Source organism: Capsicum annuum, chromosome 2, assembly GCF_002878395.1.
Source record: "Capsicum annuum cultivar UCD-10X-F1 chromosome 2, UCD10Xv1.1, whole genome shotgun sequence".
Lineage (NCBI taxonomy): Eukaryota > Viridiplantae > Streptophyta > Magnoliopsida > Solanales > Solanaceae > Capsicum > Capsicum annuum.
In genome coordinates this window covers 134,137,832-134,164,738 of record NC_061112.1, presented here as the reverse complement: position 1 = coordinate 134,164,738, position 26,907 = coordinate 134,137,832, and the positions used below count along the sequence as shown (strand labels likewise).

At 35.0% G+C, this 26,907-nt stretch overlaps 1 protein-coding gene across 2 annotated transcripts; it reads right to left on the bottom strand.

The window, feature by feature from the left end:
• Positions 1-7,186: 7,186 nt before the first annotated feature.
• Positions 7,187-26,437, bottom strand: LOC107859587 (soluble starch synthase 3, chloroplastic/amyloplastic). 2 transcript variants are annotated; one of them, XM_016704638.2, is made up of 16 exons: positions 25,942-26,437; positions 25,268-25,325; positions 23,579-25,171; positions 22,607-22,821; positions 21,429-21,699; positions 20,817-20,992; positions 19,392-19,499; positions 18,759-18,868; positions 17,989-18,094; positions 14,433-14,603; positions 13,800-13,928; positions 11,666-11,848; positions 11,163-11,294; positions 10,958-11,069; positions 9,945-10,068; positions 7,187-7,600 (listed from the first exon to the last, which is right to left on the bottom strand). In XM_016704638.2, the coding sequence occupies exons 1-16, from the start codon at positions 26,065-26,067 to the stop codon at positions 7,465-7,467; spliced, it is 3,750 nt and encodes a 1,249-aa protein (XP_016560124.1). In that variant the 5' UTR covers positions 26,068-26,437; the 3' UTR covers positions 7,187-7,464. The 2 variants fall into 2 exon arrangements, 1 of the variants encoding a protein (XP_016560124.1); XR_007052407.1 differs by lacking the exons at positions 7,187-7,600; positions 9,945-10,068; positions 10,958-11,069; positions 11,163-11,294 and adding an exon at positions 12,303-12,460 and having other exon boundaries at positions 11,724-11,848.
• Between the last annotated feature and the right edge of the window lie 470 nt (positions 26,438-26,907).

The window sequence follows — 26,907 nt, the reverse complement described above, 5'->3', positions numbered from 1 at the left end:
TTTGTGATATAATACTTTTATAGTACCCTAATTTTGTTGAAGTAATTAATAGAAAGTGCGTTTCACCATTTTATTTATCATATGAAAATTGAATGTTAGATGTATGTGGTGGATAAAAGGGTACAAAAGCATCAATCAATACTGGTGAATTCTTGAAAAACTGGTAAAAATTTTGATTGGGTAAAGTGGAGAGTAACGATTGGTGGAGGTAACTTTTCACTGATTTTCTGTAGTCTTATCCAACATAAAAGCAGGAGGGAGCCAACTAAGCTTCGCATTAAACCATAGCAAAAGAGGTGAAAACAACTTTGTTAGGGGCCTAGAAAATGGAGTAAAACCATTTATTAGTTTGCCTCATGCACATTGAGATTTGTGGTGGTGTTTCTTTCTGCTATTTTAACTCTGTAAAGAAATAAATAATTTCAAAATAAAATAAAGAATTATTTTATTTTATATTTAATATGAGGTATTAGTTAGTATAGACGATTATTTATCCCGTTATTTACATCATAGTGATGAGATTATTTTTCCATACACACGATGGATAATTTTAAAATTAGCTACTACTTTTTTCAAGATAAAATTTATCCGGAAATTATTAACTTTTTTGCATACACTTTTTCATTATCATATCAACTTATAAAAGATAATTACAAGAGCTTATAATAATTAGAGTTAATATGTCCAGTTCTAGATGGAGGGGCGAATCAATGAAGGTGGATCACTTTAAAAGAGTGTTAGGCTTTTAGGTTGTTAAGCTTCTGAAGAAGGAAGACACGTGACGTTTTAGGTACATTTCATATTCGAATGAGAGAAACTTAAAAAATGTTATAAGACATAATTCAAGTCCACATGATACGCATGCTTTTGAATTCAATGATGACATAGTTTAAATGAAAAATCTGTATGATATAATGGATTAAAAGATACAATACGTATCATAATCTTAGATCGTGGCATAGTTGTAGAAGTAAAATATATAACATGTTATATTACAAAAATATACTGATAGTAAAGAAACTTATGCAAATTTCATAAATAAATATTGATTTCAAATCAAAACTTGAAATTGACAATCCAAAACTTATGCCCTGTCACTTATTAGACAAACATATTGAAACGAAGAAAATAATTACACTACTAGATATAAAAAAACAAAGTATCATTTTATCTGAAACAAACTAAAAAACTCTACAGTACTAATTCTTAACTCTCTTTTTAACTAAGGCTTGAACTTTTGTATTAATATAACATTATCATCCATTAATTAGAAATTGCCAACTCTTTCCCATCTCTATCCTATCTCAAACTTCAATGCTTTCTGGTTATTGGGATTGTTGCTGAATTGACAGTGCTAAACAGCTGAAGTAGTAAGTAAAAAAAAAAAAAAGCAAAGTGAGGGTCCTGAGATTTGGGATTATTACTGAAACAGTGACAGTGACAGTGCATGTAACCCCAATCAACCAAGAACCATCACAGTTCTTATATTGGGATGAGACATTGCCAGGGAGCCATGAATTCTACTGAGCAACACTTCATACTTAAACATGCCCCAACACATTCCTGTGACTATAAAACTTATCAATAAGGATAATATTTGAAGTCCACTGTTATAAGTTTCAAATATAGAAACATATCATTCTTTTTTAATAGACTAATTAAAAAATAATGTAGCATAAACTCATGAAAGAAATATAGTATTAACTTGGCGTTACTATAACAATCAATAGATTTTAAATTCTGAATTTGTAGCCAAGGAAAAGGTTGATGTTGTGATGTTGGAGGGAGGTATAGGGGGTAAAGGGGGAGTAGTGACAATTCTAGCTAGCATTTGGCCCTAGATTTCCAAATATTTTTGAATGAAGATATTAGGGTGAAAATTTACTATGTGTTTGGCCATAATATTTAGAAAACATATTTCACTTTTAAAAATTTACAAAAAAATGAAACTTAGCCCAAATAGTACTAGTACTTTCTAGTATTTAGATTATTTGTCAAAAATATTTATTGACAAATAATATGACCAAATACTATATATTTGCCAAGTTTTTTTTTCCAAAAACTACTTGAAAAATCTATGGTCGAACTGATCCCTAGTGTTAGGGGCCTAGCTATGGGATTGAAGGGTCTTCTCAGCTCATATTATCAGTATTAGTATGTATATATGTTGGTGTTATATATGGATGGAGACATTACTATGACCTTTGCGGGTCTAACATTTAACTTTTCTTTTATGTCCTTAGCTTAGGTGTCCATGCTTTTCCAAAATAAATGTACTACTACCAATTTACTAGTATCATTTTATCTACCCATCCAATTTTTAGTTGAAAAGCTTTTAGAGAAACATGCAGTTTAAGTAATTTCAATTTATCCACCATAACCGCAGGGATCTGTTTTACTCGTGGATTTAGAAAATAATGCAGAGAGTATATGTTATTTTGGGTAGGTAATAGTAAAAAAAAAAAAAAAAAAAAAAAAAAAACTATACAAGTTTCTACATGCACGTTTTCTCTAACCTAAAGGTTGCATTTGGGCAAATAATAATGTTTGTTTATATATATACATATAAAAATACAAAAAAAAATTGGGTAAGTTTTAATATTTTAAAAATAGGACAACGGTTGTATCTTGGGCTAAAAAGAGATTGAAACAGATTTCGGAATTTGATGATTCGATTATTAAAATCTCTCGAAAACTAGATAAATTCTAGTATATGATCAAACAAATATTTGATTTTTTTTAAAGAAAAATATTTCAGAATCTATAGTCAAACAGGAACTTAGTAAGATTTTGCTATCGATCAGTATTGATGCTATCCTTCAGGAATTAATATTTTGTTTTCCAATGAAAAAGTGAAGTATGGATGACAGTACACTAATTTGAATAATCTGAACACTTTGAAGAGAGATCCAAATCTCATACTGTAAGTAATTAATAAAAACTGTTATGCATTTGGTGTCTTCCCATTAGATCAAAGGGAAGTGGCATTACAGAGCATGAAGCGTAGTCACAGTTATCAATTCTGCAAAAGTAAATTACAGTACAAGGTACTCTATCTTTACAGCTTGTTTGGATGGTTGCTACCTGTTGTATACTTGTATTGTATTGTTAATTTCAATATACTATTCGTTTTGATTCTGTATTATATTATATTATCATTACGTAATAACGAAAAGTCTCATTTTATGTAACCACGAATTTAGCGTGGTTGCGTCGTTATATTATCTTTACTTATTATCTAATAACTAATCATACTCTGTCCTTTATCTTACCTTTTTGTAATAGCTTTACCACGTATCCTACTTTTTTTTTTGTTCAAATTGCTCATTATAACGTTATGTAACCACAGAAAGCTGTACAATCTATCTAAATATTATATTCATCAAGATAATACAATATGATACATCATAAAGAGATACCATTTAACAATCCACCCAAACAAATCGAAGTATTAATCCCAAATATCTGGCAAATGAATTTGTTTTAAAATATCCGACCTTTCGAGAAAATAAAAAGTCATTTATTATTATATTTTTCAATTTTGCTTAAAGAAAAATAAAGGGTTGTTTAAAAAATAAATTCTTATGATTAAGGCTTTCAAATGTCTTTTCTCAAATAAAATCCTAAAACACAGAGATTATGAATTGAAGGCAGTAAAATTTTTTTTATTTTTTTTTAAATGTATATGTTGATCGCTTTTCGAAGAAAACCAACATAATTAATCAGGCGTAATGAAAGAAGAGCTTCTTGTTGGAATGTCAATAATAAGATAAGATATAAAATTAACGAAAGGTTATAGAATAAATTATCATGATCGGCAGATTTCGAAACTTAATGTTTTTATATTTACCGACCATTAAGAGTAAATCAAATATATAATCTAGCAATTTTATATAAATGCCCCTGGTGGTCCACATGAAGTAACTTAAAATGAACCATATCCTAGTAAAAAAAAAAAAACTCCCTCTTTTTCATTATCGTGATGGTGATTCTGTCATCATACCATGCAAAAAAGTTTTTAGTATTTTAAAATATAAAAGTTTAGACTGAGAAATTTTGACAATTAAGGACGTAGGTGGACATATTAGCTATGTGAAAATTATAATGTTACGTTTAAATATAGCGAACTTAAAGATTTATTTTCTTATTCGGCTAAGCAAATGCATTATTTTCTTATGCAAGATCTTATGCACAATATAATTATCTTTTTGAAATCCCTCCACCAATTACCAAACCCCTAATTGTACCTCTTAAGAAACTTTCACCTCACTAATAATTAGTTGTAGTGACTATATCAATATAGCCTTTTTTTTTTTTTTTTTTGGTTTCCATCGATGTCCGTGTACCGGACATTGGAGCCCGACTAATCTGAATTCGCGCTGCGTACGGCCTCAATCCGGGGGAAAATGCTCCTTAACAAAGTTTTCTCCGTACCCAGGATCGAACCCTCAACCTTTGGTTAAGAGTGGAGCAGCCTCATCCACTGCACCACAACCCATGTTGGTAATATAACCATTTGTTTCTTTCCTTGACGATTTTCTCCATCTGTTTTGTTTATTGATTTTGCTATTTTATGTATGTTGTTTGGTTCAAATTTGGAAAACTGTATACCAGATTGAATAATGAATTCAAAATAACTTATTCTGTGGCATTATTATTCAATCCGATGGGTGCCCATAGGATAACTCTCTTTCTCATGGGATCCAGAAATGCTTTACCCTTTTTCACCCCCTCACCCTCACCCCCACCCCACCCCACCAAATCTTGTTTTTACAAAAAAAATAAAAATATTTGAAGTTAGAGTCACCCCAGGTTATGTATTTGATACACAGGATTGGAATAGAATAAGTAGGATATCCCATGAATTGGGATATTTCATCAAATTACTTTTCCATAGTTGGGAGATTCCAGGGGATTATTTTATCCCATACTCCATATGAGAAAGTTTTTCCATTATTTTAGTACAAATTGTGAGATAAAATGATCCTGAAACTAGTTAATACCTCATACCAAACATGGCATAAAGTTAATTCCAAATTTTATTTCGAAACTGATTTTCTTATCCAGTGTACTAAACAAACCCTTAAATGTGCTCCATTTGACATTGACCCCTATCAGGTATATGAAGATCCAAAAGATAAATACTCCCTCCGTTTTAAATTGAGATGACACATTAATTAATTAAGAATAATAATTAATAACATGTCTAGTTTACCATAGTACCCCTATTAAATGATGTTTACATTTTAATTTGAAGAAAAAATAATTAATTTGAAATTTGTCTCTTCTTGATTAATGAAAAAATCAAATTAGAAAATTTGAAACGGATAATTTGGGACGGAGGAAGTATATGATACCTTACCTTCTCTAGACCTCTGTTAACAAAAAGTCATACTTAAAAGAAAGGGATGGATGTGAGTTCTTGTCATATAATATGTGGGATGTGGCATTTTAATTAGAGAGCCTAAACTAAATTGAAAATGAGTCGATCTATCGATATACATCTTTTACCACCTTCTTCTTTTTTTTTTTTTCTCATTCTGAATCAGTTGATTTGAAAAGCAAGCTATAAATTAAGCTTGTGCAATAGTACTACTTTACCCTCATACAGTCATTGATCACCTTTCTCAAACTCCCTTGTCACTTGTGAGTTGTGACAAAGTTGCAAGTTCATGATTATGTGAATTAACCAACCATACTCCTAACCAAAAAAAAAAAAAAAAAAAAATTATTAGACTATTGAAGATGGTGGATATTAATTAACATAATTGAAAAAGATTTGATTGAATAACAAAGACTACAGCTCTTGCAATTTGATACAACGTTGTGTTCTTTTGGTATGAAATTTCTAGTTCGGTGAACATGTTGCATGTTGCATGATGAATGATCTTTTTCCTTTTATGAAAGCTACTTTTATTTTCACAGTAATCGAGTGTGTTTGGCTTGGCTTTAATTGATAAAATTATTAGAAGTTTGTTAAGGATACTGAAGTATTATTGAGAATGAAAATTTTACGTACTACAGCAAATTCTCAATAGAATGCCACCAATATTCTGGCTTACAACATCTAAACTTTTTTGGTGTCTTGGCTCCGTACTTCTTTCATCAGAAATACTACAAATTCTCCATTTTAATTTGTTTGTTGATTGACTTGACACGGAGTTTTGTAAAGTCGAAAAGACTTTTGAATCTTATCGTCTTAGATTAACAATATGTAAATATACCAAAATATTTTTTAATCGTGTGATGTTAAACTCATCATGTGAAAAGTTGTCAAATAAGAATGAGGCATATTTTGATACGAAACAAAAAAGAAAGTGAGACAAATAAATTGGTGCGGGAGGAAAAATGTCTTTTCTTTTCATATATGAGCAAAATATTTCCCTGGACCTTTTTACGTTGGGAAAGGTAACTGGTGGAATCCTAGTAAGGAGCTAGAATGGAAAGAACTTAGACAACTTTATTTTTCAAGATTGCACTTGAGTAGGATTAATTTTGAGAACCAAAAATGCACATAAACGCTCTTCACCTTTATGTAACTAACTATTACTCTTTTTAGCTTATGAAGATAAGTGGGGACTAAAGCTAATGCTCATTGTCCCTATCAAACATACTACCCAATTCAAATCCTGTCACACTCATTCACCACTTAGCACAAATCTTTCTTTATAATGGAAGGCCACCACAAGTAAATTTTTAGTGGTTTTTAGAGCAAGATTGACTTAAGCTACTTGAAAAATCTTTTATCTTGTTCTAATTTGTATAGAAGGTCAAATTAGCTGGTTTTCAACACTTGTTCAGCAAGAGGATAATTGACATTTGACTCCAACTGCAGCAATTAGTATGATCATGAAATTCATTGCTTAGTACTTTGCCATCATAAATTCAACAATGAAATGAAAATGGGGCAAACAGAGGGAAAACTAGGCTCAACTTGGAATCAATGTATCATCAAATGATGATTATCTCTTTGATATTTAAGTTTAGTGAAATACCTGGTGTAGCTCTGTTCACTCTCATAGTAACAAAGCTGTTGAAGAAAATCAGGATATACCGCGTGACAAGTACACAGAGATATGGTGGATATGTTAAAGCAAGCAAATTGCATCAGACATTGCACTATTGACTATTTTGCACAAAACTAGAACAAGACAGAAAGGAGGGGAAAAGCCGACTCTCCGAAAACTCAAAGTTCAAGTGAGGAGCCAATCAGAGTACTTGGCATCCTTTGATTTCTTATTTCTTCCCAAAATGGATTAAACATCACCAGACTACATTATTATAGGCTAAACTATTTCATATGCTGAACAAAAAGATTAAACTGAGTACTGTCTGCCACTGATCTCTCAGGGTAGACTTGATTTATACTTTGGTAAAGGAAATAAAACGTCGTCCAGACACAAAAACTGAACCTGTACAGATTGCAGATCTCGTAAATCTTTCTACTAGTCTCTCGCAGACTAACTAGTCTAACTTTCTAGCAGCATGGTAAAGCTCCAAATAATCAAGAGCAGGTCTGTTCCAAGACCAATCTTGTTCCATGACCTGCTTGCATAAAGAGTTGAACCAATCCCGACCATCATACCAAGCAGAGAGAGCTCTGAAACATAGAACCGTAAGTGAGTCCATACATATCAATGAACGAGGAGAAGGGGGGAGGAAGTATGCATCTTTGTGTGTGCATGAGATGGAAAAAAGGCATGGTGCAAAGAGATAATATAACCATCCTTCCCAACATATAAGCAGTTATGGCAATTCGCTCCAAGTTCCACACTTCATTGTCATTTCCAATAACAATGCTCATCCAAAATTTTGTTTCTCCATTTTCAACATTTGAGCAGTTTTTTTTTTCACAACAGCAACTATTTAACAGCAACTACACTTCCCCCAGGCCTCCCCGTAAAAAGGATTATAATACAAATGGTCTCAAGAATGAAAGACAAAAGAAAATGAGAAGTAAAACACCAAACTAATGTATTCCTGAAAAAGAAACCAAGCCCCACAATCACCAATGCTAGTTTAGGATGGTTCCACCATATATATCATGGAACTTTCCCAAGTCGGTTTTTACCAATGGAAGTTCAGCTCTGGGACGCTTATAATTTGAACAGCCCAAAGTGGAAGATACACCATCGCGATATCTTTATATACCATATAGATGCAAAGATTGCATTAATTGGGTGGAAGATCCTTGTAGTAGTAGCTGGATGTCAATTAGGTTTAAGATAGTCTGTGCTGCTCTTCTTTCTCCATCCAGGAACATTGGGAAGGGGCACTAACATAGTGGCTTTCCCGGAGTGTCTTCAGTTGGTAGGAGGAAGAGTGTAAAGTTGAAGGCCACAGGACATTACAAGAGAACTGAGAGGCCTAAATGCATTTAGTAAAAACAAATAAAATGCAGTAGAACGGACATAGAGAGTCCCTTAATGCAACCCCTAGAAACAACGGAAATGCTGTAGAAGGGGGTCTAACCGTCGCATACAAGTGCGAAAGAATCTAAGCTTTCAACCCAAAACTTAAAGGCCTACGGGACATTATAAACACTCTTTGAAACTCTTACATAACTGATGAGGAACAAGTATATTCTCCAACACCCTCCCGCACGTGTAACTTGGTCCTTAGGTTACACGTGGACTGAAGATTTTATTTTGGAGGGGCACTGAAGATGGCTCAATAGAAGTGGGACTAAATTAGTGCGAGACTGGTTAGGCCCAACAGGCTAACGAGTGGGCTTGGAGCAGTGTTATTTGAGCGAGAGAAGCCCAGAGAAGCAAAGCATGAGGGAGAAAATTAAGCGGGACAATATGTGCACCAAAATTTGGCAATGATAGCATGTGAAGAAAATGGACCTCAGGTCTAATTCAACATTAGAAGATAGCCCAAAGATCATATAAGGAGAGTTGGAACTTGGAACTACCAATATGGGACACTCAACACCCATCCACCCCCCGGCGCAATCAAGGCCGGACATTTGGAGACTGGACACTAATACATGGAGCAAAAATTGGATAAACCAATAATAACGATCCATGTAATTCTGATACGATGTTAAGAAAATAAATCTAGGGTCTAATTCAACGTCAAAAGTCAAAAGCTAACTCATGAGGTGAGAATTGACCGAAAGACCAAAACTATATATGGGGAAACCAACCCATGCTTAGGACCGGACATTTAGAGGGTCGATGTTATAACATAGGGGACCAGCATTAGATAAACCAAGAATAGGAACGGATATGGCTCTGATACCATGTGAATGAATCTGAACATACAACACAAAACCTTAAGACAAGCGTGGAGTGGCCCAGGACCTTAAACCCCATAGGAAACCCTAACACTATATGAAAGACAAGCATATTCTCTGACACTAAGATAAAAGGGAGAATTACCAATTGCATATTCCTCTTGAGACATCAACAAAAAACAATTGGCTATTTTCAGGACAAAACAAAGTCAGAATCGTTTTTTGGTTCCTTTCCTCTCGTTAAAAAGCTGCTTCCTCGTTCTCTTATAAGAAAGCTTAAGAAAATGGAAACTCTCAATCTGAAGACAGATTATTACCCAGATTGCTCTCCCTTCCCCTGTTTGAGCAGTCTCTTTATTCCCTCCTTCCCCAAACTAGAATTTTAGAAAATTGAATTGATAAACAATACAATAACTTAGCAAGTCCTAGAATTCTGCTAAGGCTCTCCTCACATCTTTTAAGGAAGATACGTTAAAAATTAGGAGGAAAAAGATCCTTAACACTTGCATGTCTGTGTTGTTGAAACAGAAGTAAGGGCAAATAGGGCAGGATTTTAAAAGTTCAGTTATTACTGTGTCTTCCAGTCTTTGCATTTTTTAGATTTTGATTTCTCTTATATGTATACACCATCACACACACTTCTGCTTTCCTTTAAAAATGCAAAGACTAAAAGACCTTAATTGAAAAAAGCAAGTATACTTGCCTATTCAGAGCATAATCAACTCCACCAGCATCTGCTCCATCAAAGCTGAATCCATTTGGTCCAAGACCACACTGTTGCGCTCTCTCTTTGCCATGGTCAACATCAAATACAGTATCATAAAGTCCTAATATACAGAACGCAGAGGTTAAAACACTCATTCAGAAACAAATGATGGGGATCTGCCAAAACAATAATTAAGTCAACAACACCAAATGAAGATTCTAGCAACTGTGGACAAATATTTGTTCTCACTTGATACAAGGGAATGCAATATGCTCTTGTGAGTTCACTATACACCAAGTGAGTTCACTACTAAAAGAGGAAACTACAGGTGACACATTCTGATCGGTAGCAGTAGTAGTTGGTTTATTGGTGGCTTGCAAAACACATATGAACATTGGTAATTGCAATGGTACGAGAGACTGAGAACTGCTGTAGTGTGTGATCTCCACATCTAAAAGCTTTAAAGTGTAAGGGGAAAAACAGGTTTTTAATTAATTATTATCTCTTTTTATTTTTTATAAGGAATTATTGTCTTTTTTTATTAAGTAATATTTTATGAATTATGGTTAAATTTTGTTCCCACACATGAGGGCCAAATGGTCCAAGCATGCAGAGATACCTATTGATAATGGGCAGCAATGAAAATTTTCTTTTACGGGTAATGGGTGGTAGTGAAACTTGAACCCAAAAGATCTATCTACCTTGCTACCATGTTGAATTGCATAACTGCCTTATCTAAAAGATTAAGTACTCAGAAAAGAGATTTTTATTTGTTAATTATGGCTTAACCAAATCCAAAATGGTCATTCGTAGATATGCAGCTGTAGTTCAAAAAAGATGGTTACATCGTGAAAAAGGGAATGTTAAGGTCAAGAGAGAGAGAAGCTTCGCTAGAAAAATTGAGTTGCTAATATCTGAACATACAGAGCAAGCGAAATAGAGGTACTAAACAAGCTACAAATGGTAAGATATTCGAATTTCTAAAACCACAGATCATAAGAAAAAGGTACCTCCAGTTTTACGCACGACTGGAATTGAACCATATCTCATTGCCGTAAGTTGTGTTAGTCCACATGGCTCAAATATTGAAGGAACTAGAATGAAATCAGAGCCAGCATATATCTGCAATTGTATCCAAAGTAATAATATAATAAAAAGGTACCATAAGGCGTGAAGACAAAAATATGCAACAAGCAAGGAAAGGAGAAACAGTACCAGGTGAGAAAGTGGCTCGTCATATGTTAGAACAAGTCGTGCCCGGTCATTATACGTGGAGTGCAATTGATTTGCCAAATTAACAAAATCATTTTGTATCCTAGGATCAGGAGCAGACCCAAGCAAGACTACCTGTCACAACTTTTTGTCAATGAAAGTTCATAGCTCTGCTAAAATAGACTTTCTAAAATGAGATTTCATTAAGAATAAAACCAGTGAGAACGAGCTGCAAGAATTGGTAACAAAAACATTCAAGAATTGCTATCTCTGGCTTTTTCCAAAAAAATGAACTGGTACTCTCTGACATCTTAGATCAGTTACTATCTACAAATTAGATATGATATCTAAAACCAAAAACATTTAGTAAAATAATTATACTAGCTATTATCAGAGCATATAACAACAGTGACAAGCCAAAAGCTTAAGATGGGTACATTCCCTCCTCCCCCAAGCAAACGAAGGGGCGGCATCTGAAGAACTTAAGAACTTTAAGAAAAAAAAACCTGTCCGTTCCGTTCCAGGGTACGCCAAATAGCATGTTTAATGAGGTGAATTCCTTTCTGGTGAGTTAAGCGGGTGATAATTCCTATCAAAGGAAGGTCAGCCTGTTTCAGTCCAAGTTTTTGCTGCAAAGCTTTCTTCGCTGCTGATTTTCCTTCAACAACATTTTCCGAGGTGTACGAAATCTGTAATTGCATGCATTCCAACAGTGCCACAACAATCAGACAAATAAAGATGACACATGATTTAATGTCCAAGAACTTAAAGCTACAAAAGAATGAACCTTCCAACAAGCAAATATAATACTCCATCTACGTGACACTTTCCTTTTCAAATTATGAGAAAAAGAATGAACTTTTTTATATATAAATACAATTTAACTTCAAAATTTTCGTTTTACCCTTAAAGAGATGATTTATAGTTGCATAAATGTCAAGAGCATGTTTTACAAAAGCATCAAAAACCTTCATTTTTATTTTAACTCTATTAACAAACCAATAAAGGTAGATAAACACCATAACTTTTTAGAGATAACACTACTGGAGTTGTATTATGTGCTAATAATATAGGCAGTAAACTGTTTGTTGGGTTGTGAGATGGAATTATTTGGCTCCATAAATGGTTTTGCCCAATTCTCACCTCATTAGTTGACTTATGGTTTTGAGTTAGGCCCAATGGCTGTTTATTATCATAGTATCAGGTACCCATGTTCTATTGTCCATGCTCCAGATGAGATCTTCGTTTACTTGATGTCAGGTACCCGTGTTCTACTGTCCATGCTGAAGATGTGGACACTCCTGGGAATGCGAGTGTTAGAGTTTGATATAGTAGTGGGAAGGCATTATGTCTCCTTAAATGGTCTTGGACAATCCTCATTCCTCACCTCATGAGCTAGCTTTTGGGATTTGGTTAGGTCCAAGGTCCATTTCTTAACTCAATTTTTCTATGAAGTAAGAAATTTCATTAAGGAGGCATCAAGAATATGCAAAGATGACAAAACAAGTGTGTTAGCTCCAACACATGAGAAAGACTATGCTAGGAGTAGGGTGCTAACAAATAAAATTGACCAGAGCTAGATACACTAGTTGAGTGTTCCCAACTGAACAAGTGAGCATCTAGCCTTCAGGAAATGGTTTGGCGTAGAGATTCCATCAAAATATATGAGGTTCATTTCCTTCTGTACACACCAAAAATACTTTAAGGAACCTTCATCAAGACACAGCAAAGAATAACAGTGTCAAGAGAAGTGTATAGATCTTAAGCCTAACTGATGAAGTCATCACCAGAAGACAACAACAACTAATGACAGGATAGCCATAGGAGAGTCTGGTGCTGCTCATGTACAGATACACAAAAGAAATCAAACAATTGCCGCTCTACAGAACAAGATCTTGTCAAACAGCCCATGCTTAAAATTCTACAAGTCACTTCTATATGGACTTACAACAATAGGACAATATCTGGGCATCAATAGCCTTACTGTTCATGAATCAACTACTTAAAAATGAGGTAAAATCCGTAAAAACTGAAATGTCTTTGCACTGATAGCCCAAACTTCCATTGATTGCCATCTCCTTTTAGAAAGAGTAGAAAGATCCGCAGCTTATGACCACCACAAGTACATATGACGGATTCAGTTATAATCATTTCTCATGATCAAATATTCTCCGCATATCCAACAGGCTTTTGTACAATACTGGGGGGTATACAGCCTTTCTTGCAAGCAAAAGAGTAAAGAAAGCTGTACCACTAAGCTTCTGTTTTTTTGGTGACTAGATATCCTTTCATTCCTCAATTGCCCAATAACCAGTTACAATAACATCAGCAGGGTGGAGGTCACTCTCAAGAACTGCAGTTGGACAGTTTGTATGCAGAAAGATAAGGGGAAGAAAAGAATTTGGACACTTAATATTCAACTAATTCGCAATCCTCAGTTAATTTATTAATATTGAGCAATTAAAGGGCAAAAAACATTTTAAAACCCACCAAAACTAAAGCAGACAATCTAGCAAGTTGTTCAGAGCAAATCACAAAATCTAGGAGTTCAGCACATGAGTTTCACAAACTTGTGTGAACTTTTACCAACGCCTGCACTTATAGGTAGTGTAGTAAATGAGAAAAGCAGAGACAACTCACCGGAATGAACTTATCGTTTAACGGGTCCCAAATATCTGGGTCAATCCCGTTCACTATACCATGGAACTTGTAAAGGTGAGGTGCAATTACAGGGTTTCCAGACACCTCCCGTGAGTAAGTTGGTGAAACCTGCATGTAAATCCTGTTAGGATAGAGTTTACAGTTACTCTACAACCAACAAAGAAGGATACTTTTTTTTGGATAAAGCATAAAGGGAGTATACTTGGTGCCCATAACTCTTTTTCTGTCTATACTTCGAGAACATTTATTCATGTAGCTTCCTTAGATTTATTTTGTCTGTTCTTACTTAATCTCTAACAGCATCCATTGCTGTAGGCCATCAGACAGTGCTAGCTAGTTACACTAGTTTCTGAAAGAGAGTGAATTTTATGTTTCTGAAAGAGAGTGAATTTTACAATCTTCTTGCAAAAAAATGAGAAGGAGAAACAAATATAAGACAAATATGAAGATGGAAAAAATGATGACCATTGTCTTCGGGAATTCAAATCCAAATTTTTTGTCCAGCAAGTGACAAAATAGGCCTCTGACTTATGCATAGCACCATTTTTTTAACAGACAACAGCATAAAGCACAAACAGCTATTTATACGATACAGACAATAGAGAAACTTACTGTTGTAGCTTTGTCTGCAAAGGTCATTGCTTTTCCGATGAGATCTGCCCCAAATTCAAGATTATGGATCGTGAAGACTATACGAGACTTGCTTAGACCATAGTGTTTATATTGTTCCTTAAAGAGCCAAGCAACTGGAGCACTAGACCAATCATGGCAATGAATGATATCCTGCCGGACAAATGAACAGTAAGAAGACAAGCAAATATAATGTCTTCTCAACAACAGAAGAGATAAGAAACTTGAAACATACAAAAAAAATTTCCCTCTTTTATTCTAGTTAGGGGTGTTTTGGTCCTTTCACCCCATGAAATTCCCTAACCCGATTAATTAACTCTGTTAAGCCCCTAAAGGGTCAGATTTCCATAGGTTAAGCCCCCTTCCCCTCTACCAAAAGTCAAGGCGAAACTCGCAAGGAAAATCAAAAAACGTAAGACTTCCAAGCAAGGTTCCTTCAATTCTATTTCAAGCTTCTCCAGGATCAAGGTATGTAATAGCAACACCTTTCGCGAGGAACCCCGTTCTTCCCCACAATGGAGTCTTAGTTTCAGATTGGTTCAAAGATGGGGTTTCTAGGTTGAATATTTCTAAACATTATTCTTGATCCATGTTACAATTTTCTTGAATATTCCTTGGGTATTAATGTTAATTCCAAGGAGTGGTGTCTCTCCTAAAAATTGAATTTCAAGGCAAGTCTACCAATTTCCTTCATATAAAGCTTATGAATATTTTTTTCAATTATTGAAAGCTTATGTCATGTTTTAGTTGACTGATTATAGATTTACTTGAAAGTATGTTTAAAGGTAGTAGATTCATGAAAAGTTTAGGAGAACTCTTATGCATAATATCATGACTTGAAAACTAAAAATTTATCGTATCTTCAAACATAAAGGCAAAGTTATAAAGATTTAGAGGCAAGGTTCACAGTAATAGATATGTTCATGATACAATATTTTAGAGTCGAGCATGATTTTTAGAAAAATTTTGAGACTTATAATGTGAGCAACTAGAATGTTTTGGAAGGACTATTTAGTACTGAGATGAGTATGCGTTTAGACAACACAAGCCCCAAAACTTCATTGCTGTCGTAGGATAGGATCGTCCGCGGTTAGGGCAACTCTATTTTTAGCCTTTGAGCTCAAATTTGGATTCATAAGTTATGTTTCATTTTGTACCCTGGCAAGGTATAGGATGGCTCTTCTCAATATGGCCAAGACATTGGACTCCACGATGCTCACTTGGTTTATGTCGGTCAAGAGAAACTCCACAACAAAAGAAACTTATTTATTTTCAGACAGTCTATGATTGGTCGAGGCCACTAGTTTGAAAAGAATTTTATGAAGCATTGTTTTCAGATTTAAGTTATTTAGTTTCAGTTGCAGTTTAAGCTTTAAGAAAATGTTTTAAGAAAGTTTTACTTCTTTAAATTTCAGCATTCAGGTTAGTCATCTTTCCTTTCGGTTATTCAATCTCGTTTTATGATTATGATATCCATGTCTTAAATGTCCCACCTTTATTAGTTTCAGATATTAGAACTGTATCACTTTACAGCTTTACATGTCAGTACACTCAAAGTACTGACGCCTCTTTTTGGCGCTACATCATTGGACGATGTAGCCCCAAGCTTTCAGGCATGCAGGTTCGTGAACAGACTTTTCAGTAGGCTACGCTATCAGCTTGAGTGAGTTCTAATTATTCCCAAGGACTTGGCAGAATTTCAGTCATCAGTTTGTTTTGTAACATAAAGGTAGTTGTACTCCGAAAATAGAAGAGGCTTCATCGACACATAATCAAGTCGAGTCAGATGTAATCAGTTTTTAAACATTTTAATATTCAGTTAATAAGATTTATGTTATTTCATTTCATTTGTTCACATAAGTTAGCTCATGCTTTCAGCTTCTGCAATTTTTATCGAAGTTTAACTTTCCTAGATTCATGCCAGGCCAAGTAGCTCTCTCGGGCCACTCGTGATTTTGGGTGTCTGTTACATACAGAGTGTAGGCTCAGGACGTGACAAAACCATATCACATGGAGGTGAACATTGAGATTCTCACTTTAGTGCCCCAAAGCTCCTGTTCATTGTAGCAAGCAGTAACATGTAGGAAGAAGATTACAAAAAGAGACAAGTTGTACACAATCCATCCCACTTTAGATGTACAAAATTGAATTTAGAGGTTAAAATGTCGAATTTTGCGTCTTGAGAATGATTTTTCACCTTAAAACTTGAAACTTTGGAAACTAAGTTACCAATCTCAATTAAAAAAAAAAAAGGAAAACCTTAAACTTTGGAAACTAATAGTTGGTCTTAGCAAACTAAGATATAAAATGATATCAAACAATCAACTTTTTGGGGGGTTGCAAAAGACTAAGGGGTCATTTGGTAGTGTGTATTAGTAATGTTGACAATAGCAATGCTGAAATTAGCAATGGTAACATTAGTTATGCTGAGATTACTTCTTATTCACTGTTTGGTTTGGTGTATTAAAAATAACATGCATTGCATAATTATTTTTTAGAAATATTTAGTTACAAAAATACCCTTAACGGAGGCAAATTAGGGTAGAAGGTTAATAGGTAGGGTGCGTCATTGTTAGTAGGTATGAGGACTTTGTTTTGTTAGCCTTGTAGCTATGCATTAGTATTATTTCAGAGCGTGTTATTATTTGTCGTAGTATTTGGTGAGTCTTGTTTATGTTACTATTCGGTGTGGTTATTCCTATTGTTTCTTGTCCCTTTAGCTATTTCTTTATTAGACTGTTGTATCTTGAGTTGGGGGTCTATCAAAAACAGCCTCTCTACCTCACATGTGAGGTAGTGGTATGGACTACGTACACTTACCCTCCCAGACCTCACTTGGTTGGAGCATACTGGGTATGTTGTTGTTGTTGTTGTTGCACAAAAATACTGTCCACAAATATGATGAAAAGGATGTGGAAAACATTTTGAGGGTAATTGTATCTTTAACCATGCTAATGCATCCATTAAGAACCCTTGCGTTGCTAACGCCATGGTTGGCCATGTAACAGATATATATAGGTTCAAAAATTGTACCAAACAAGGTATTAGTAATACACAAAGCTAATGAATGGATTTGGCCATGTATTAGATATATATAGGTTGAAAAATTATACCAAACAAGGTATTAGTAATACACAAAGCCAATGCATGCATTTTTTTCTACTGGATCCAACCAAACGACCCCTAAGGACATTATGAACAAATTAATTATTGAATTTCACAAATTGTATCCTCGAAGGCGAACTTAGGAAGTTAATTTGGGACCACAAAGGCATATCGCAGACCCTATTAATTCAACAACTTCAGTGAGAAATTAAAACGACTTGGTAATTAGCAACTCATTCCTTGCAACAAAAATTCTAATCTGACGCTATTCCAATAAAATATTTGCAGTTGACTTGCTTCCTTCAGAAAATATTTATAGCTTTCCCGAATAAGCTACTGTCCAAAGAATTTTATACGATTAAGATTTGGAGAAATAGGAATAAAGAAAACATGAAACCTCAAAATTAGCATATTGATGTAATCTGGAAAATACCGGATGAAATCCACCTTGCAGAAGAAACTCCAAAGCAGCGTGACAGAAGAAACCAAATCTTTCACCATCATTGTTACAACCGTATACACAACCCTTCCAAAATAACCTAAAAGAACAATAATGAAGCACTAAACTTATGAAGCCAGCGTAATTCACTGATGATCGATCATCAAAAAAAAAAAAAAAAACAAGAACACTAGTTGAGAATGCGATTTCATGTTCTGCTGGACTATATACCATTATATTGTTACAATTAAAAGGATCCAAAAGGTAGAATTGCACATTATCATAAACATTGATTCTGTAAGGAATTAAATTTATCATGTCCATTTAGTAGAGGTGCACGAAAGCTAGCCTAGACACCATGGTTATTAAAAAAAAAAAAGATGATGGAAGAAGGGCCTATATTCAGTTGCAAGTCATTCAGTATAATTATTGATTCTCCATTCTTTACGGTACGAGATCCAAGGTGGTGTTTGTAAATATAAAATCTGACGGCTGAAAATTCATAACTAGTTCATAAAATTCTAAACATTGTCTGATTGTTTCTAAATCGAACTATTGAGTTATCTTTATTTGTTGATGCCAATTAGGTCAAGCTGTTTTCACTGAGCATTTTAAATAGTACTCAATTTCCCATATGAAACATGTATAAAGTAGAGTGCTGACTATATTCAGGACCATAGGCTGCTGATGTACTTTCAAGGGCCCACTTATTTTTTCTGATTACACTAAAACATCATGCATTATTTTCAGCGTAGTAAGCATACCCGTTTTGAGGCTCCAAAAAGTAGACCGAGAGACCTTCCACCTTTCCAAACCATACTTTTATTTCAGTCCCACCCCAAGAGTAGCTTTTGTGAAACCGAAAGTCCTTCACCTATTAAGAATACATAGCAACATGCAATACAGCAATAACATTAGTGAAAGTGTGTATCTCCTAACATATTTTCGGTGTAACATGGCTTCATTTAATGATGTAGAAGCCATGACTGACTTTTTGAGATCTTTACACATATGTAGTAGCCTTTCTGTTCATGCTTCAAGGCATATATTGCGTAATAACTATCTTTTACGGATCAAAAAAATATATTAGTGAAAATATGTGATAAGTGATAACTCGAAAGATTAATAGGAATTGATTGAGCATCCTCTTGAATCATGAAGCATTTAGACTTGTACTTTCACCAGATCCAAGAACGGGGGATAACAGTTGCAGAACATTAATAAGTGATTGCCAGGAAGACCATGGTTTCTATGTTTCATTTTTAGTGACAAAATATTGATGCCAAAAGGTAGCTATCTTAAGTGCCAATGAGAAGCCTTCTTGGGTTGCAGAAACAGTGAGCGGAAGTTGATTCATAAACAATGAGCAGACTTGGTAAATGAAGCAGTAACCTTACATGATTCATCTTCAAACAGTCATACTTAGGTAAGATGATATCCACATTATGATTCAAATCTTGAACAGCACGGGAAAGACTAGTAACAACATCACCAAGGCCTCCCACCTGCAAAAACAAAGTAATGAAAGCTTAATAGATGTTACTACTTACCAAGTCATGGAATAGAATCACTCCTTTTGATAGGTTAATGAACAAGTATTTGTTGAATGTACTCAACGTATACCTCAATTGATATCTCAGTTATTCCTCCTCCCCACCTATCCCCACCCCCTCCCCCCACAAGTAACCATCTTTACATTATTATGTAATCTACTGCCTCTACTAAACTAACTGGTGATTTTTCTAATTTCTATCACCCAAGAATGCTGTCCGCTGTCCCTAATAGGAAAAGTTTGCCCATTTTAGTAGAGGCAGTGGATTACATAATAATGTCCATTTTGTCCATTTTAGTAGAGGCAGTGGAAAATTTTCTTTCGTTTATCAATTCTAGTTTCACCTAATAATTCCCAATAGCCTCGCTTTTCTCTCCCTCAAATATTAAACAATAAACATTGACTATAAGCTAATTAACCATTTTTTATGAGAAAGGAAAACTCTAAGCTAAATAACCCTAAAGGCACAAGAATATCATTTATTTTAAAATGGACTGCATTTATTTGATTAACTGTTTGCTTTGTAACAACCAAACATCTGCTACTACATAGTGTAGGGGGATATCATCAAAGCAAAACTTCTTTTTGTAATTAACGAGGATGCAGCAAGGCTCTCCTGAAATTATTCCAAAACAAACCCAATTCCCCTTTCGTTATAATCAGCACTTTATCTCTCTTCCTCCAGAGATTACTGGTCCCAAATATAGTTACTCAGTTGGATTCCTTGTCCGCAATATAGCATCTCCATGTTTTTTCACAGTACATGCTCTACAATTACATTCCACATAGGCAGTTTTGCTACTGCTGAACTTTCGATCACCACATACCAGAATCTATAGATATCTCATAGTTCAACTAAACCTCTGGTAAGGCATCATCAAAAAATAGAACTTCTGTTTTAGGCCGTCTCACCTACATAGAGATCCAAGAAGTGTTCCAAGATATTACTTGATGGCTTGCTGAAATTTTTCCCATAAGTAGCTGTCCAGGAAATAAATTGAATATACCCATCTGATACTACTATCCAGAGGAATTCTTTTTAAATAAAACATTGAATACAGAAAATTTGCAACTCTAGAAATGTATAGCAAGTGACATTTTTATCTAACTTGGGTGGGATAGGTAGCTACAAGACCATGGGTTAAGCACAAATAGTCTTTGGTAGAATAGATAACATCTTCAGACCTTAAATTGCAGAGAAGGAGGATCAGTTAAAGCAGAAAAGTATTATATTTAGCATAAAACAAAAGTTGGAATCACCCAAGTTTACCTTTGCAATAGGTGCCATTTCGACAGCAATATGGACAATATGCATGGGAGGTTCTTTTACGACTCCTCCAAACACAGGTATGTGATAGTCCATTCCGCTCTTATTGTCAAAAATTCCACCATCTTCTTTCTCAGAAAATACAAAATCCATCATATATGCATCCAATGGAACCTTCACTGAAACACCAGTAGCCGGGATTAAAAGAGAAAGTGAAAATGTTTTTCAGATGAAACTAGTTTTTATTCAGCAAAAGTTGTATCTATATGTAATTAAAAATGTTTACAGACATGAGTTGTTAGAACTTATTCCACATTAATGCATTGCAGACTTAAGTTACTTCTCTACTTCTTAGAATCCTAAGGTCTTGGATCCCATGTCAAGATGTTCATCTCAGCTCATAATTTGTATTCTAGCTATCAATCTACAGAGAGAACATTCATTTGTCTAGTAAAATAGAGAAATATATGTGCAAGAAAGTGCAACTCAAATTCTGTTTCTTTTTAATATTAAAGATAATACTAAGCCTGCACGAAAATTATTTTTACTTGAAGCTATGATGATTGAACAGTCTGTAGTCTATGTAGACTGACATCAGAGTGCGTGAAAACTAACCAGTTGCTTTGACGTGGGTGCCATTTTCAGTAGGCAACATTTTCTGAGGTGGCAATGGACCCAGGCGGTGAGTCCAACGATTAAATGAACATCTGAACCAAATTTCAGGTTTACCATTAAGTACTGTATTGGCGGGATTATAGTAAACTGTGACACTGCTTCCAGCTTGGATATCAAGAGGCTCAGTATATACTATGTGCTTCTGAGACAACAAAAATGATTTCATAGTTCTTTCCTTTGTTTCAGCTTTCAGGAGTGCTGTTTTTTCAGCCTGGAAGTGGGATCAGAAAACAATAGATGGAAACATATATGAGAGGTAAACAATGGAATTTAGTAATACAAAAAAAGAACTTGCAGGACTACTCTATAAACAAAAAATCAGGAGGTCTACTGGGAGATAGGAAGAGTGACTGGTTTCTTTAACACACTGGATCAGTTGGCCTTGGAAGCAAATCTGGAAATGCAGGATCCCTCATAAAGTATCCTGTTTTATCTGGTTACTAGCTAAAGAAGCTTCCCTGACCCAGGACAATCTGATGAAAAGTGGGATGATCTTATGCTCTAGGTTCTTTTTATGTGGAGAAACATCAGAGACGGTAACCATCTGTTTCTACATTGCAAACACACTCAACAACTATGGAGAATTTTTTTAAACCATAAAGGCATTTCCTGGACCATACCTAGGAAGGTTTCTGAACTTTGAAAAGCTAGAAAGAAGCAGATGTAAATGCAAAAGACAGAAATAGATGGAAAATTATCCCTGCAAGAATTTGGTGGACAATCTAGAAAGAAAGGAATTCCAAGTGTTTTGAGAGCATAGAGAATAGTGCACAAAAGACCAGTTTGAATTGTACTTTGTTGTTATGTTTTCGGTGTAACCAACTATACTCTAATGACATTGTTTCTATAATTGATGTTTTAGACTCAATATGACATAGGTCAGTGTATTGGAGCATTTTTGTATATAAGGTTTCAGACTTTCAGTGTATTGGAGAATTTTTGTATATAAGGTTTCAGACTTTCAGTGCAACCCATGTGTTGTGATATCCTACAAAGTTACCATTATCGAAAAAAATTCAGGTCTATTTTCTCTTTTGGAATAATGAGGATTTCAAAATTTGATCCATCAAATCCACTTCACTAGTTTTAACCTTGAGAGGGACATTATTACAACCAACCTTAGCACGCATAGCCACTTCTCTAAGTCTTCTCTCCTCCTGCAGTGCCTTGAAGATCTGATGTTCTTCCTCAACCCAATAAAATTCCTCCGAAATGTGCTTGGGAACAACGGCGTGGAAGTCTTGGCGATGATTGTTATCATACGCAGTGGCATGCTTGGGTGGACCATCAGCAAACACCCAATCCAAGACAAGTGCCCGATCAGGAACGACAACTGCAGAAAAGTACATTTCTCAGAAGTGTAGTCTAATATTTGGAAGAAAGAAAAGTAGACGGACAAAAATACAATTGTGTAAACTAGTGCAAGGCCAATTGCTGGAAAGCTTATATAAGACCATAATAGGTTAAAGTGGCCTCAACTTTCAAAATTAAGTGCACTGTTGAAAGCTGAAACCTATGTCATGCAAAAAAAAAAGATATGCTCAATCTTGTAGCTAGCCATTAAGAAACTAAAACCAGCGTCTTGCTTTTCATATATAGCCTGTTACAGATCACAATCAAAATGCTCCGAGGATATGATAACCCAGTTCTTTTTACAAATCACAATGTGTTTGCAGTCATACGAGATGCTAATTCTATTTCAAGCATATATCACACACAAAATTTATTCCAATCCGTTTGCTGGGTGTTATCTCATCTTTGCCTTCACTTAACCATGAGGCCAGATTGAAAAGCACTAGTGTGTTGCAAAGATGGCAAGTGTCAACAGCTGACACGAAAGATTTAATATTGGCTGTCAACTGTAAGTCTAGTGGACAATCTAGGATTGCATAGTACAAAATATTTTAGACGGACTAAAAGTTAATGTTGTATTAAAAAATAAACATAGCAAATGAACACATTGTCCAGGTACAAATATACATATTATTCCTGATAGTCGAAAACATACTCTGAAACGCAAAGGAAAATTCATCAGTTTGGCTAAAAGAAGTGCAAGTAAGAGAATATATCATAATAATATCCACACTTACTCTCCGCATACCACCAATCACCATCTATTCTCTCAGATCTAACAAGCTTTTCGACAATAGACAAACCATTCTTCCAATAGTTGTATCCTCCATGGACCCACAAGTCCTTAGCATGGGAGAGAGGACCTGAAGTTTTGTTATAGTATAACCTGACCTTGTCCTCACATTTAAATACACTTGGCTCTATGTACCAGGTGATATCACGAGTCTTCAAGGCTTTTGCCATCAATGCTTGCAATACTTCCTTTTTCTTTGCAATCTCTTCCTTTGCCTGTGCTCTGTCAGCTTCAACTGCAGCTTTCTCAGCTTCTATCCGTCTTTGTTCTTCTGCTAGCCTTTCTCTTTCAGCTTGTTCTTTAGCAAGTTTCTCCTGTTCTCTTCGTTTCTCCTCGAGCAAGAAATTTTCAAAATCAATAATTTGCATACCACCTTCCACAGTTATACTGAAGTCATTTCCATCATTGTTGTCATACGTATCTTGTCCATTAAAAAAAACAAAATCAACCCTGTATGCTTCCTTGGGAATATGGATCTTGCAAGACCACCAATCTCCATTTAGATGAGTCTCAGATAGCCTAGTACTAAAAGATCTCCAGCGCCAATCATTAAAAGCTCCCATAATCAAGACATCAGGTTCATTACTCAAAGTGGAAAGACTTCTGTTAAGAAATATCTCAACATCTTCATCAGGTTTTACAATCTCTGGAAAACAAAATAATCTGATCCCTTGCAATAAATTTTCCTCAGCAAGCCTTTCTATAGCCTGCCGACGTAGATTTGCTTCCATCTCCAATCTTAAGTTTAGAGAAGAATCTTCAGTCTCTACAGTTCTTACAGTTAATGGATCACCCTCTTCAACTGAATCTGATTTAAGGAAGTTATTACTGTTACTGTCTAAGTCATCAATCTCATTGCTTTCAGAATGTTCCACATCTCTAGGCTTAGTAATTTCCAATAGCTCACTTGCTACAGGTGCATTGTATTCAACATACCCATCATTATTTTCTTTCAATTTTTGTGGTTCATCCAACTCATCATAGTTGTATTGTTCGATTTTGTAACCTCCACCAGCATCCAGCTGCGATATCTCAGGAAGCTTTGTACCAACAGCATGGCTGCCCTTGCTACTGGCATTAGTTTCCCCCTGAGAATTTTCAGAGTAGTCACCTCCACTTTGTTCTCTTATTACAGAATCAATTAGAAAATCACTCTCTTCCATTCTCTTTGATTTATCATCCTTGTCATCATCACCAGTTTCTTCACTCTCAACAAATTGAGTTGATCCACTAACAGGTGACAGACTTATTGATTTAGGGGAACCATGGATTTCATCCTCATCCTCCAGAAAGTTGCGGTCCCTTACCACTCCTTTAGTGTCATCATCACTAGTTTCAACCTTTGCTTCAACCATCTTCTGGTTGGAAATTTCAGATTCTTTAGATGGTGAAGTGCTTTGACTTTCTTTATCAACATTGCTCTTCTGATCCCTTCTTTGTGTACTCATCCCTGAAGGCTTCCTTGGCACAAACCCCTTTGGTGAAGAGCCTTGACTCCTAGGAGTTGAAACTTTTCTCCGTCTTCTTCTGGAGAAATCTGCAGCAATACAATCTTTCCGATTAGTTTGACAAATAGCTAGCATCAAACATAGACTAATATTTACAACTAAATAACATAGCAATGAACCCTCACTTGCACATAACGGAAATGACACCCCGGCAACCGTTCCATCGTACCTCCATGAAGAAGACTGCATAAATAGCAACAGGTATAAGAAAATTTACAAAATATTGTCCATAAATTGTTTTAAAGGAGGAAACCATAAATTTTGTCATACCAATAACATCAAGAACTGTCAAAAACAATTAGATTCAATTAACTGGCACCGTGAGCACTAACATACAACGAGAATCAAAAAATATGCAAATACTGATGATGTTGAGTATATAACCACAAAATGCCCAACTCCAATACTCACAAAAACCCAATCAAGATTCCATTTTGAGCTCAAACTACACCAATATGAAAGAGATGCCATTGAAATTGAAAAAGTATGAAACATGGGTGCACTCAAATATCCAATAAAACGATTAAAAGCAATAACTGCATGTATCCCCAAGTTGGTGCAGATGCCCAAAAAATGCCAATCAAGATTCCATTTTGAGCTCAAATTACTCCATATATGAAAGAATTGGTACCAATACTGAAAAAATATGAAACATGGGTGCACTCAGAATCCAAGAAAACAATTAAAAGCAATAAACTACATGTATCCCAAAGCTGCTCCAAATGCACACATACACACACACACAAACAAACAAACAATATATATATACAAACATATTGATTGAAAAGAGACAATTTACTTGTACTGTGAGACTTGTGGTTCGATGAGGGACAAAGCCAAGAAAAGGTTTGATCTTGAGATGGGTTCTTTCAGTGGAGACACTCGTGCAACTCAATGGTGTTTGTAGTGGCAACGGAACATCCATGGCTGACCCCCCCAACACAAACAATGAGAAGAAAAAAGGAATGTTCTTTGTAAAATATACTGTTCACCACAGAATCAAATGGAACATCCCATGTGAACTATCTCCCTTCTCCTTCATCTACACACTTTCTCTCTCTATATCTGTGCTGCGATGATATATCTATTCCATTTGATTGGGTCTTTTAATATTAATAATTGGAAAATATCGAGTGACCAGTGTACTTAAAATACTCTTTTTAAGGTTTTGTTTCGACGCGAAAATAAGATGAAATGTAATGGAGTATTTTATAATTAATCAGAAGCTATTTTATTTCATCTCCAAAAAAACAATTTAATTAACAAAACAAACATACCGAAGAGATTCTGTGAATTGCGTAACAACTTGGGAGGAGTCCTACAAATTTGTAGCCAGAAGAGAGTTGTTTGGGTGTAATGTTGTGTACTTTTGTTTAGGTGGTACACTGCAAATCAGACGGTTGAAATTGCGGCGACCGTTTACATATTGACACGTGGACTTGAAAAGAATATTTTTGTGGGAAGAAAATTATGTAGTGTATATATTTTTTTCCATTTGAAATGAGCAAAAAGATATGTGACAAATTTGGGTATGGGAAATCTAGAGAGTGATAGCAGTGGCCTAAATTTATTTGAGTTGGATTGAAATTTTATGTTGTTACGATATAATGCTATTGCCTACTCTTCTTTTTTTTAATATGCAATCAAATTACATATATGTCTACACAATTACTTGAAATTTATAAAGCTAGTTGTAAATAGAGGTGTGCATCGCTCGTTTGATTTTAGATATTATCAATTTGATTTATTAATTTTTTATTTTTAA